Source organism: Martes martes, assembly GCF_963455335.1.
Source record: "Martes martes genome assembly, chromosome: 16".
NCBI classification, from domain to species: domain Eukaryota; kingdom Metazoa; phylum Chordata; class Mammalia; order Carnivora; family Mustelidae; genus Martes; species Martes martes.
The window spans coordinates 11,942,540-11,956,197 of record NC_137904.1 but is presented as its reverse complement, the minus strand read 5'-3'; the positions used below and the strand labels follow the sequence as shown (position 1 = coordinate 11,956,197).

The 13,658-nt window shown below is 38.2% G+C and overlaps 1 protein-coding gene and 1 pseudogene across 26 annotated transcripts in view; one reads left to right on the top strand and one right to left on the bottom strand.

Annotated features, from left to right (window-relative positions):
- Positions 1 to 13,658, top strand: part of NCOR1 (nuclear receptor corepressor 1) — a gene marked incomplete at its 3' end in the record, with an annotated part of 150,928 nt that overhangs the window by 50,448 nt on the left and 86,822 nt on the right. For 17 of the 25 annotated variants that reach the window (XM_080825869.1, XM_080825866.1, XM_080825877.1 and 14 more), the window contains exons 6-9: positions 4,747 to 4,860; positions 11,407 to 11,463; positions 12,042 to 12,094; positions 12,433 to 12,459. In XM_080825869.1, the coding sequence (XP_080681995.1) occupies positions 4,747 to 4,860; positions 11,407 to 11,463; positions 12,042 to 12,094; positions 12,433 to 12,459 (251 nt within the window). Of the gene's footprint in view, positions 1 to 4,746; positions 4,861 to 11,406; positions 11,464 to 12,041; positions 12,095 to 12,432; positions 12,464 to 13,658 lie in introns of those variants that run through there. The other 8 variants (XM_080825875.1, XM_080825868.1, XM_080825867.1 and 5 more) reach the window with 2 other exon arrangements.
- LOC308356527 (nucleophosmin-like) lies at positions 494 to 4,399 on the bottom strand (annotated as a pseudogene). Its single transcript has 2 exons — positions 4,393 to 4,399; positions 494 to 1,147 (listed from the first exon to the last, which is right to left on the bottom strand). The product of its transcript is annotated as a nucleophosmin-like (transcript).

The following is a 13,658-nucleotide window of genomic DNA, read 5'->3' as shown; positions in this document are numbered from 1 at the left end:
ATTTTTTCGTTGGGTTATTTGTCTTTTTATGGTTGAGTTGTAAGAGTTCTTTATATATTCTGGACACTCAGACATGTGATTTGCGGATATTTTCTCTCATTCTGTGAGTTGTCTTTTCACTTTCCTGATAGTATCCATTGGTGTACAAAAGGGTTTTTTTTCCCCCCTCTTACTTGACTCATGTAAGTATTCATTGAGCAGCTAGGGAGATACAAAGGTGATAAAACATGGTCCAAGAGGTGAGTCAAATGCACAAGTAACAGAGAGCAAAGTATAAGGTTCCTTGGATCAGAGCAGTCAGATGAAAGTGCTTTGGGAAGTCAGGAGGGAGATTGCTTCCAGCCTGGAAGGGGGTGTGGGTGGGTGGCAAACCAGGAACAGGGATTGAAATTAAAATAGAAGACTTTCGTCTAGATTGTTGATTTTCAGTATGGACTATATTTGTCTCTCTTTTTCCTCTCCCCATCCTTTGGGCTTAATTTACCAGGACCGTTCAGCGTGCTTTTTCTAGACTTGCTTGCATTTTTGCTTTAATGTCTTCTACAGAAATAGATCCTTTCGCTGTTTTAGGACGTTTTTCTTCCTCCTTTTTTAAAGGATTTGTGACCTTTTGATCTTGGAGTTAATGGTTTTGAGTCTTTTCCATTCTGGCTTGTTTTTTTTTTTTTTTTTTAAATGCCTTTTTGACTGGAGAATCAAGTATAGATTTCTTCACTGGAGCTTTTTCCTCATCTTCCTCATTCTCATCAGTCAGTTTCACTTTTTTTTCTTTGGAAACTTGCTGTCAGTTACAGGGGCAGATCACTTTCCAGATACGCTGTGGAGTTTCACACCTTCATCTTCTGACTCTTCGTCTTCCTCCACAGCTGCTAGGTGCTGTCCACACGTACAGGCCCTGGACCACATTTAGATCACAGGTGGTGTTATTTCAGAGCCCCCAGGGGAAACCATTGGCTGTACAGATGTTCTCAAAGTTGCCAGTGTTCTTTAGTTGGACTGCCTTCATAATTCATTGCCTCTGCTTTAACAGTGTGCAATTCAACTTTTGTATCAGCCCCCAAACCGACCATTCTTAAAGGTAACTCGTGCTCATTTTCATCAATATCCACTTTAAAATGATATTCTTTGGCCCTCGTTGGCCTCACAACTGAGAAGATATTTCTGGGGCCACACGGGGGCTCATGTCTTTGTCTACTGAATCTCCTTTGGAGTGGGAATCTTGTATGGGAGAGAGGGCAGCTGGAAATAAAGACTCCCGTTACAGGGAACAGCCGTGTAGGACTGAATCACACCAGGGCCAAAAGTTTTTACTTGTGTTGAAGCCCCGTTTATTTTTTCTTTCATTACTTGAGATTTTGGTCTCCTATCCAGGAAACCGTTGGATAATCTAAAAGCCGCAAGGATTGATTCCTGTGTTTTCTGTAAATTTTATTTTTTTCAACTGTAAATTTTATTGTTTCAACTCTTAGATTTAGGTCTTTGAGCCTAATTGTGTGTTTTGGTGAACAGAATTTGTTTAGATCTTATGTAAGACTACCCTGGGATCAGTTAACTATATTGTCCTTTTAAAAGCTTCATAGTGGATCTTTAAAAAAAAAAGGGGGGGGCTTTATTTTCTGTGCTTTTATATTTAAGGTATATCTCTTATATAGGTAAATAGCTGGATTTTGTTTTTTTACCTGGTTTGACAACCTGTCTTTCCACAGGATGATTTAGGTCTTTTAACCTGACTATGGCAATTGGTAATACCTCAATTATTTTTAACTGTTTTATACTATTTGTCCTTTTTTATGCTTGAATTCGGTATTCTTGTTTGTTTTTTCTAATCCTTCTCTTGGATTGATTATTTGTTTCACTACATATTTTTCTACCCCACTGCTTTGGATTTTATCCACTATTTTTTTTTGTTTGTTTGTTTATTGTGGCTCCTCCCCACCCCTGCCAGTTTAACTTGAAGCCTAAAACTAATTAGTACCTTAACTCTCTTCTTGAGAAGTATTGAGGGCATAGAACTTCTTGATTTCTTTCTCTTTTCTCCTAGCTTTTGTGCTACTTTCGTCATATATTTAGTTCTTCCTTGTTTTATTTCAACCACCAAAGACTTTATTTTATACAGTCAGTGCTCATTTAGCTTTACCCATGTGTTTGTCATTCATATTTGCTCATCGTTCCTTCTCACAGCACAGATCTCCTGTTTGGGGGTACATGCTTCTGCTTGAAGAATATCCTTCAGAATTTCCTTTAGTGAGATTCCGTTCATTGGCAGATTAAGTATTCGGTTGTTGTGACTTAAATGTCTTTCATTTATGCGTGTTTTTTGAAAGATATTTTTACTCGTTTGGTGTTACTTTTGTCCCAGCACACTGTCTTCTGGCTTCCACTCTTAAGACACCAACCCTTATTCTAATTTGTATTGTTTTGTGGATAGTCTGATGTATTAGGGATGGGTTTTTGTTTTTAAATCTGTCCAGCTTAAGATTCATTGATCTGCTGCTTTTTAAAAAAAATTTAAATTCCGTTAATTAACATATAATGCATTATTTGTTTCAGGGGTATATAGGTATGTGATTCATTAGCCTTACGTAATACCCAGTGCTCATTACAACATATAGGGCTTCTTGAATGTGTTTGGAGTTTTTAATCAGTTCTGGAAAATTCTAAGCTGTTTATCTTTTTTTTTCTCCAGAAAATCTTTTTCTATGGTTTCATTGTTATCTCCTGAAATTCCTGTTAGGTGTAACATCTTACACTCTTGTCTTCTGTGTTCCTTTGTTGTTTTTTCTTTCCCACTTGTTGCTTCTTGGGGCTCATTATGGGCAGTTTCTTCGTTTCTGTTTTTCCATTTGCATTTCTCTTTTCAGTTACATCTAATCTGTGCAACACATCTTCAATTTCAGTTATGTTTTTATTGCTTTAATTTCTCTTAGGCTAATTTTTAAAATCTCATCATGTAAAAAAATATTACCTTGCTTTAAAAAAATGTTCAGGCATCTCTTATTTGAGTCTTGTTAATAAATTTATATTAATATGCCTGACAGTTCTTTTAAGTATCAGTGGGCCTGATTCTTCTGAGTTGGTCATTAGTTTCTCCATTTGTGAAATAGTAGTAATACTGCTAACAATACCTTCAAAATGATGTGATGGTTGTATGATATGTGGCATATAGTAAATGCTCAGTAAGTGTAACCCACTATAATAATTAAAAATAATGAAATATGTTGTATGACCTTTATGATATATACATGTATATTTATGGGCTACAAATTTTATTGAGGAATATAAAGGGCAACTTGAGTAAACAAAGAAATATACCACAAATGCATAGAAACACAGTATTAATAATTGAAAGAATGTGAACATCATTAATTTACATAATTGTATATGTTTTATACAATTTTGGTAAAAATTCTTAGTATTTTTAGATTTGCAAAATTATTGTAAAGGTCATGTAAAAGAACAAATAAGTGAGGAAAGTTTGTTTTTTGTTTTGTTCTTGTTTTTAGTCTTTCTGTTACAATAGTTTTGTCCAGACTAAGAACAAAGTGTGATTTCTGGAAGCTTGTTTATTCCTTTCTCCATACCTGTTTAACAGGGATCCTAAAAGAAGGCCCTCTGAGCAAAGAAAAGGAAGCGAATGGTTGAAGAACTCAATTCCATAAAAAAGACTTCGTAGCTCCAAATACCTGTCTTTTGCTTACTTAGATAGCAGCCTTCAAAAGTACTTTAAATTCCAAGGTGGTCCTTGAAGCTTGTCTCTTGGAGGCATTTTATCCTTAGGTTGGCTGTGGTCCGACTTAACGTGACTAGGAGTCTTGACTATCAGCTGAATAGTGCAGATAAATTTTCCTCTAGGTTTTAGTAGATGTAACATCTTTATCCAGTGTCTTTGCTGTCATCTTAGGCAGTAAACTCAGAAGGCTCTGTGTTGAGCATTTACTAGGTATCAGGCCCTGGCTTAAGTGCTGAAAAATAAAAAGCAGTGAACCAAGCAAAGACCCTTCTTGGTTCAGTAATAATTTTAGGTAATATTTACCGAACTTTTATAGTTGTAATGTGCTTGATACATATCGAGTTATTTAATCTTCTCAGAAATCTTTGTGGTAGAAAGGATTAATTCATATTCCTGCCTTACATGATTGGTTTATATACTTGTTCAGGATTGTAGTAAGACTTAAAAAGGATCCCAGGATGTTACCACTTCAAAGGGGTGACCCTGAGGCTCAACCCCAGGCAGAGTAAAGCTGATCACTTTTTGTTTTGCAGCTGTACACAAAGTTGTAGTTTTGCCAGTGCCTCTTGATTGCAAAATATAAAGGTTGGCTGGGGGAGCTGCACATGGTGCTGTTCCGAGTTAAGGATGAGTCTGTAAACGCGCCACGGGGCTCTTCCTACCAGACATTAGCGCATACTCTTATCTGTAACATAGAAAAGTGTTTTCTTGTGCTACAGAAAGGTCATTGTGATGGAGGTCTATGGGGTAGTTTCGTATGTTTTAGCTTCTCTTATGATTTTGCTTTTAAATGGATCGAATTAAAATACAAAAGGATTTCTCTAATAATTATGTTATTTAGTTCTTAGTCAAAATAAATCGGATTGAATTTGTTAGAAACCTTGGGTTCTTTAGACCCTAGCAGATTAGAAGATCACCCCATAGAATTGCTCAGCAGCATGTGTTATCTCTGGCGATTAATTACGGGGAGGGGTGACTGCATCAGATGCCTGATTCTTTCTTTCTGGGTCTCTTAGCAACAGCTGGAAGAAGAAGCAGCTAAACCTCCTGAGCCTGAGAAGCCTGTGTCCCCTCCTCCCGTGGAGCAGAAACACCGCAGTATCGTCCAAATTATTTATGATGAGAATCGGGTAAGCTCACGCCATTTCTTACAGCACAGGCCTGTAAAAGCACTTGGCTGTGCCTTTTTTAGTTATCAGTATGTCTTGTGGAAATGTTAGTTGTATTAAGACCTGTTTTCTGTCATACTTTTTAATGTTCTTAAACTTTAAAGCTTGTTTTTTTTTTTCTTAGAGATTGAAGAAAAGTTGATAGGTGTATCTTAAATTAATATTTTATATAGTATATTTCATAAATATTATTTAATGAGAATATAATTTTATCAGCTGAATCTCTCTCCTGTCATACAAAATTGGCAAGTAAGTTTGTAGCACATAATACAAAACAAGCCATTCTGTAGTTTTTCACTTTATAAAGGACATTTGATGCCAAATACTGATGTCTTCCTATGAGAGATGGGTCATCGGATGTGGAAATGACTTGCGTTGTTAGCTTTAGAATTGATAGCTGGGCTGTAGTTTGAATTTTAGTTATAAAATGTGAGGCCATTGACCTTTAGGTAGACTTTGCTTTTTTGTTTTGTTAAGACAATTTCTTCTTTCGTACTTGTAATTAAAAGTACTCATCGATTTAGGAAAGCCAGACCTCAGTTCTGTGAATAATTTTGTGATGTCAAGTTAGTTTTTGGCTGGAATCCAGACCAGGAACTAGCAGTTAAAGGGAAATGGATTTCATCTTAATATAAAGAAAACTTTCCCACAGAGTTCCTTAACATTTGGCTTCTAGAAGTTCCCAGTCTAAAAAAGAATATGCTTTAAGTACTATGGGAGAGAATAGGTCTCTTAGCTAAAGATGGTCATAAGGTAGAGGTTGAGATTGTTGCTTTAACTGGTTTTCTTTGTAGTGAGTGGAGTCATCAGAATCAGTACATCTTACACAGGCAACCTATAACTTTACAATAGCCCAGTTCCCAAAGGAAATTGACCTTAAGAAAGGCAACTGTCAATTAATTATTACATACACATTTATAGGAATGATCTTAGACCAGATATATGTGTATGTATATAGATAGGTAACTGAAAGTCATCAGATATATAATAGGAGATAATAAGATATTTTACTTGTCAGAGGCAGGTAAAAATATGGGCAATTAATGTTATTTTTGGCTGGGTTCAAAATTAGTCCAATTTATTGAATGGACAGAGCAATCTCCTTGAAGATCTGTTTGAAGATGTATCCAGTGAGAATGAACTGTACATAAAGCAAGTGACAGGGATAGCCTTGTGGCTTTCCTGGAGGGTCAGTGACTCTGGTCAAGCAGGAATGTGGCCCAAGGTTCCAAGGTTGACAGCTGCTCCCTGTTTCAGGAAAGCCAGGAGCATGGCATTTTATGTTGAATCTCCTGCTTTTAAAAAAGTACTCTTGGGGGCCTGGGTGGCTCAGTGGGTTAAGCGTCTGCCTTCGACTCAGGTCATGATCTCAAGGTCCTGGGATCGAGCCCTGCATCGGGCTCTCTGTTCAGCTGGGAGCCTGCTCAAACCGCACCCCTCCCCCCCGCCTGCTGCTCTCCCTACCTGTGATCTCTCTCTCTCTCTCTGTGTCAAATAAATAAATAAAATCTTAAAAAAATATACTCTTTAGAGCAATAAAATCCTTTTGTGGACTGATGGGTTTCATGGCCAGTTTAGGACCTCAGAGATAAAATAAGCAGGGATTAGAGCTAATAGTGGAAAAGAATTGTATAGAGTAAAATTTTGACTTCTTAGTGTGAGTCAGTTTTTAAAGAAATTGAATTTAGCGATATTTATTAATTGATTGAATTTCTTAATTAGTCTTGTCATTTGTTGTGAAATTGTGATCGACTAAGATGTGAGGACTAAAAACTATTGAACAAGATCTGATGGAGAGATTAATTTGTGTTCAACTTTTGTATATCTATGTTTTCATTAATTAGTGTAGTAAACAATTCTTGGGGCCCAGCAACAAAACAAAGCAGTTCTCTCAGACCTCTTCTTTCCACTTTAGTGTGTGAGTGTGTGTATGTGTGTTCCGTTTTGTGTTGTGTTCTGTGAAGAATAGAACAGCATCTGAACTTGAAATCTCTCTTCCTTTTTTTTTTTTTTAAAGACTTTATTTATTTGACAGACAGAGATTGCAAGTAGGCAGAGAGGGGGCGGGGAAGCAGGCTCCCCGCTGAACAGAGAGCCCGATGCGGGGCTCAATCCCAGGACCCTGGGATCATGACCTGAGCTGAAGGTAGAGGCTTTAACCCACTGAGCCATCCAGGCGCCCCATGAACTTGAAATCTCTCTTAGTATTCTTCTTCTTCTTTTTTTTTTTTTTTAAAGATTTATTTATTTGACAGAGAGAGAGAGAGAGAGATCACAAGGAGGCAGAGAGGCAGGCAGAGAGAGAGAGAGGAGGAAGCAGGCTCCCTGCTGAGCAGAGAGCCCGATGTGGGGCTCAATCCCAGGACCCTGAGATCATGACCCGAGCCGAAGGCAGAGGCTTTAACCCACTGAGCCACCCAGGAGCCCCTCTCATAGTATTATTCTTATAGTGAAGACTTTTTAACTGGGAGTAGCCGTAGAAATCTTTTTGCACATCTCCTCCTCTTCTTTGCTGTGCTCTGAGTCTGCTGCTCTGAAGAGCTGCACAGAGGCTCCTGGTGGGGAGGCCAAGGGAGCGGAGCTGGGCCTGGGGCCTGGGCTGTCTCACTACGGCCTCATCGCGCTGCCTTCTGTCAGGGCTTCACGGCCTTCTTAGCTTTCTTTAACAAATGACCTTATCTGCTTCAACACCAGAGGAAAGGAGAGATGGGTGAGGGCAAGAGGACGTTTCTCTCGTTCCCTGTTTGGCAGCCGTCTACACGTTGGGATGAAGCCAGATGTGGCTTGGGAGATAGGGGCCGTTATCTTGTATTAGGCATCGTTCGTTTCTTTAGAAAGTTAGTGGGAGGAGGAAAGCTACTCAGAAGTGACTGTTAATTTTAAAGTTGGCTTCCTGAGAGAAAAATTGTCTTGCATCATATTTAAACCTTACACTGAGATTCACTTCGTCTCTAAACAGACTCTTCTCCCGGACTATTTTTAACAGTTCAGTTTGCTGTTACCCTTCCCCGTTGTCGGTTCCAGAAATATTTATAAATGCTCTAATTTCAGAATTCTAATACATATAGAAAAGGGTGTGCATGGAGTGTGGTTTTCAAAGATATCTCGTTTATTTTTTGATCGCATGATTTGCAAGTTAAAGCGACAACAGAAGAAGGAAAGGGATTTATGGTAGAAAGTATGCTTTGTGATCAAGCGCTGGTCACCTAGGCCAGTGTCCCGGGCGGTCTCTGTTTCCCTCTCCGCCACACTGTAGAGTTAGTTCATCAGTGAAGAGCATCAGTCCTTCCTCCGAAGTAGTGGTCTGGTCAGTGGCTTCCCTCTTCCTCTTTTGGCAGTAGCTGATGTGAGCCCTCATTGCTCACATAAATAGTGAGTGTCCTTCCTTCTTCTTTCTTTCTAACCAGCCCTTCATGTTTGAGCCCCCTTATGTCATTCTCCAAATAAAACCTTTTGATTGTTGGGGCGCTTGGGTGGCTCAGTGGGTTAAAGCCTCTGCCTTCGGCTCAGGTCATGATCTCAGGGTCCTGGGATCGAGCCCCGCATCAGGCTCTCTGCTCAGTGGGGAGCCTGCTTCCTCCTCTCTCTCTCTCTCTGCCTGCCTCTCTGCCTACTTGTGATCTCTATCAAATAAATAAATAAAATCTTAAAAAAAAAACAAACGAGACACCTTTTGATTGTTTTGATTGTTTTCTACTTTCTGCAGAATAGCCTAAACTTTTTCTCCATTGGCCCAGTACTCCTTTTGAAGGCTATCCTACCAGGCTAGGTTTGAATGTTCCCCTGAAGCTGCTCGTACCTTTACCCCTAGATGTTCCCCCGGCCTTCAGGTATTCCAGTGTCTTGTCGTGTCCTGTCTTACGAGTGCACTCATACTTCAACCCTGCTCACGTGTCATTTTCCCTATGAAGCTTTTCAAGACCCCTCTTCCTCCTACTTATCATTGTTTTCTTAGTGTCTAGTCAGTGCCTGGCACATAGAACATACTGACATGTTTGAGGAATCAAGTACTTCTGTCTATAGACTTAAGATAAAAATTTTAATATGGAAATATGAGGGTTTTAAATTAAAATTTTTTGCCTGCCAAACTTGATAGGTTAATAGTGTTCTTAGCAGTTAAGCCAACACGAAGTCAGATGTTTAATAAAAGTTTGCATAACCAAAATCTTGGGGTCTGCAAGCATCTTAAAAGCCAGCCTTTAAAATTAGCCCTGAAAAGACAAGTGCCTTTACGTATTAGGATATTCGTAAGTATTTGACATAATATAATTTTACTCCCTTGTCTCTCAGTGTTATTTGTGGGCAGTTCCGCTTAGCCTGCCTGTACTTGGTATAGATGCTAATACAGAGTGCCTTGAGAAAGCAAATTTAAGGGGTGCTCGGCGGCTCAGTCTGTGGAGCGTGTGGGTCTTGATCGCGGGGTTGTATGTGGAGATCACTAAAAAGAAACAAACTAAAAAAAAGTGGAAAACAAACGTAAAAACTGGTACATGTTGGGTCTGGAGGAAGTTAATTGTAGGTGCTAGATATTCCCAAATTTATTAGGTATGATGATGTTATTTATGTGTTATTTAATATATGTCTGTAGCTAATCAATTTGAATTTTATGATCATTCCGTTTTGACTTTTTGAGTTCGTTGTTCTCAACTGGAGACTTTCTTTGATTGTTGTAACTTGGAGGAGAGGTGGAGTGCTACTGGCATCTAGTGGGATACAGCTAAATATCCCCCAGTGCATGGGACAGCCCCTAGAACACGTATCAGGCCCAAAATGGTAATAGTGCCGGGGTTGACAAATCCTGCCTTTAAATGATCTATAGAAATAGGATCTGCTCTGCAAACTTAATGGATTTTTAGTTTTATATTTGACTTTTTTGCTATATTTATTTCTCATCTTAATAACCTTTTTAGTTTCTTGGAGTTTGGAAAGTGCTTTACAGTATTTTGTGCTTCTTTAACGCTTCCTAGTTCTTTCCACACAGTATATACTAAGTAAATATTGGATGGATTGATTTTGGTTGATAAATGAGATGAAAAGGAGACTATTTATTTTAAGGGAACATCTTTCTTTACACTTGGGGAATACTGATTAATATCCATTCCCAATTGTGTGTCACATCAGAAGCCCTGGAGAGTTTCCCAGCAGCAAGTGCATTGAGATGCTCGTCTGCACGGCAGATAGGAAGCCATTGTTACTAACGGGAATACGTTGGGAGGAAGAGGAACGTAAGAACCACTGACACAGGGGCGCCTGGGTGGCTCAGTGGGTTAAGCCTCTGCCTCCGGCTCAGGTCATGATCTCAGGGTCCTGGGGTTGAGTCCTGCATCGGGCTCTTTGCTTGGCAGGGAGCCTGCTTCCTCCTCTCTGTCTCTGCCTGCCTCTTTGCCTACTTGTGATTTCTCTCTGTCAAATAAATAAATAAAATCTTAAAAAAAAAAAAAGAACCACTGACAAATTTGGTAGTCCTGTAATTCCAGTTTAAACATCTTTAACTTCTGATTTGTTATATTTTGTCTATGAAAGGACGGTTTCTGTTAGCATATTGGTTTAGATTAATTTACTTTTGAAAATGGACAGTAAAAAATATTAAATTCAGCATTTATTTACTATTGAACACTGGAGAAATTCAAACTAGTTGTTTCCTTTAATCAGTTATTACCCAAGTTTTCTTGTAACTAGAATATGAGCTCATTATAAGCTTTTTTTCCAAGAGATCAGTTTGGCTTACAACGGTAAAGACTGGCAACTTTATAGTGTTTAATGTTTAAAAATTTTTTTTTTAATTTTATTTATTGACAGAGAGAGACACAGTGAGAGAGGGAACACAAGCAGGGGAAGTGGGAGAGGGAAAAGCAGGTTCACTGCTGAGCAGGGAGCCTGATGCGGGGCTCGATCCCAGGACCCTAAGATCATGACCTGAGCAGAAGGCAGATGTTTAACGGCTGAGCTGCCCAGGCGCCCCTTAAATTTTTATTAAAGACTTGACTTGAAGTATTGAGGGATTCATTTTTAATAGTGAATCTGTGTTTCCTCTCCCTAGAATCTTGACATCTATTTGCTGTTAAGAACTTCAGAACTTTTTAGTTATTACTTTTTTTCTTTAAAGATTTTATTTGCTTCTTTGAGAGCAAGAGTGAGAGAGCACAAGATTATGGTGAGGGGCAAAGGCAGAAGCAGACTCCCTGCTGAGCAGGGAGCATGAGGCGGGGCTTGGTCCCAGGACTCCGGGATCATGCCCTGAGCCAAAGGTAGTCGCTTAACCAACTGAGCCACCCAGGCGCCCCCGTTACTACTTTCAGTACATATGCGAAGTTTTGACTTAATTTGGTAAGGAAGCTATGAAAACAGAAGACTGAGTATTTCAACTTATCATATGAAGAGTATTTGGAAATAAGGGAAGTTCAACTATAGAGTGGTTTTTAGGTAAATGTTATTAAATTGGTAGTGGTTTTACACTTAGGTAATACAATTTTTAATTACACAATATAAAACTGTCTTTATCTGTAGAAAAAAGCAGAAGAGGCTCATAAAATATTTGAAGGTCTTGGCCCAAAAGTTGAACTGGTAAGTAAGAAATTTCTTTTTTCATGTCTAGTGGTGCGTTTTTTTGTTGTTGTTGTTGTTTTTTGTTTTTTTTTTGTTTTAGTTTTTGTTTTTTTAGTCCTTTTTCTTTGGATAAGATGGAATACAACCTGTCTACTTTGGAATGAGATTTGGGCAGTACGTTTGTGCTAAACTTTAAAATAGTGTTGCACAAACTTGGCTACCTTTGCAGAAGTATTGTCCTGAGTGTGTTTTTGCCTGAGCGGGCCATTTAATCATACGAGGTAGAAGCAGGACAAGTAAGACAGAAATAGCTCTTTGGACCATATGTTCTTCCTTTGCTTTTGCAATTAAAAACCTGAATAAATGTATTTCTTATGGGATACTGTGGATTTATAAACATTTTTATGAGAGTGCCATTAATAGGAGATGGGGTAAGGAGAATTATTCAGGGAACCTGGAAGTCTGGAGATTTTGGGAGGGCAGGTATTGTGATGATCTAGGAGTACTAGGTTTACATGAAAATATGAACTGTTTCTTTGTATTTTCATAGACATGTGTACAATGTGGTATACTTAAATATTTGATTTATTTTATAGCCACTCTATAACCAGCCATCGGATACCAAGGTGTATCATGAGAACATCAAGACGTAAGTATTTATCATCTTTGGAGTTCTTCAGTTAAAGACCATATATTCTATAAAGAGATTGTTTTATGTTATCTGCTGACATTTTTATAATATAGTATAGGTGTGTTTTAGATTTGTGTAATTTGCTGTCGTTTTACTATATGTTATCTTCCTCTGGCTTCTTGGGGGTTGGGGTAACAGCTTTGATTTTCCGAGGCCAAAAAAAAAAAAAATGAAATAAATTATTGCATAAAACTAGCTGGTTTTATGATCTGCTAGTAAAAAAGGTGAATACTTAACATTGAAATGGCTTACCTTGAGGCTTGAATTTTTTGCCTCCTGTTTTGTCTTTTTTTCAGTGGAGTACCTGCAAGGCGCATGATGAAGTAAGATAATGAAGCTTTTTCATTTAAGACTAGTGATGACACCGTCCCCCACCAAGCCACATCTGCCATTGCAAAGTAGAAGTGCCACGGATCATTTTATCATTATTCAAAATCCTATTCTAGGGAAATCCCTTCCATGACTCTTGCTAATGACGGTATTTGTAGACCCTTCTGCCATTTAATGTCCTGGTGCCTTGGAAGCGCTCGGTCACCTCACATGGGTGAGGAGACTGTTCAGAATGTAGTTCGCTTAGCCTTACTCATCCTAGATACCAGGCCTTTATGGATGCAGAGTTTGGAATAAGAAAATAAGTGAAAAGAAAATCTAATTTCTTGATCTGATTGAAGTAAGAGAGGAAGCTAGATAGGTATCTTTTTTTTTTTTTTAATTATCATACTTGGAGAGAATTTAGGTGAATTATTCTTAGTTTGTAACAAAAATGTGATATTTCTACTTTATGTTTTATTAAGAATAATCAGCACATTTAAATTATTGACTAGTATAGTTACTAATGAGCAGATTGCTATTTATATATCATATTTTTTTTTCTTTGAAAAAATTTCTTACTGAGAGTATGTGCAATAGTTGACTACTTTGCAGAACTGGTGGCAAATATAATTTGCATGGTAGTATGCATGAACAAAATTGAAATTGGAATAAGTTTAACTTTTGTTAAATAAGTGGTTTATGATAAAAGTCATATATACTTAGAATTTTTCTGTGAGATGCTACTGTGGTCTTGAAAACCCTTAGAAGTAGGCTTAGGCAAAATTCATAAAAAATATACCTTGTTCTGGAACTGTTTAGCTGTTTTAGCATTTTTTAAAGGGAGAATAGCAGATAAAATCTAGTTGGCTACTTTTAATGATTTTTTCCCCCCACAAAGCTTCAGTTATGTTTGTGTTCTGTCTTTTCCCCCTAATATTAGCCGGAGAGCAGCTCTGTCTGATTTATTTCATGCTGTCTACACTGCCCGACTACGGTGCTTAGCACACTGTCCTGGGATGGGTTACTACTGACTGGCTGACTTCTTAAATCCTAGGAAACGTTTTAAATGATATTTATTGATTATCATTTGCTTTTGAGTAGCACGTAATTAAAGCTAGAGCAAACCGAATATGTGGTAATGCTTCCACTGTACGTCACCTTGTGAAATAACCATTTACTCAGCTGCATGCATCCGTATGAATCGTGTAGT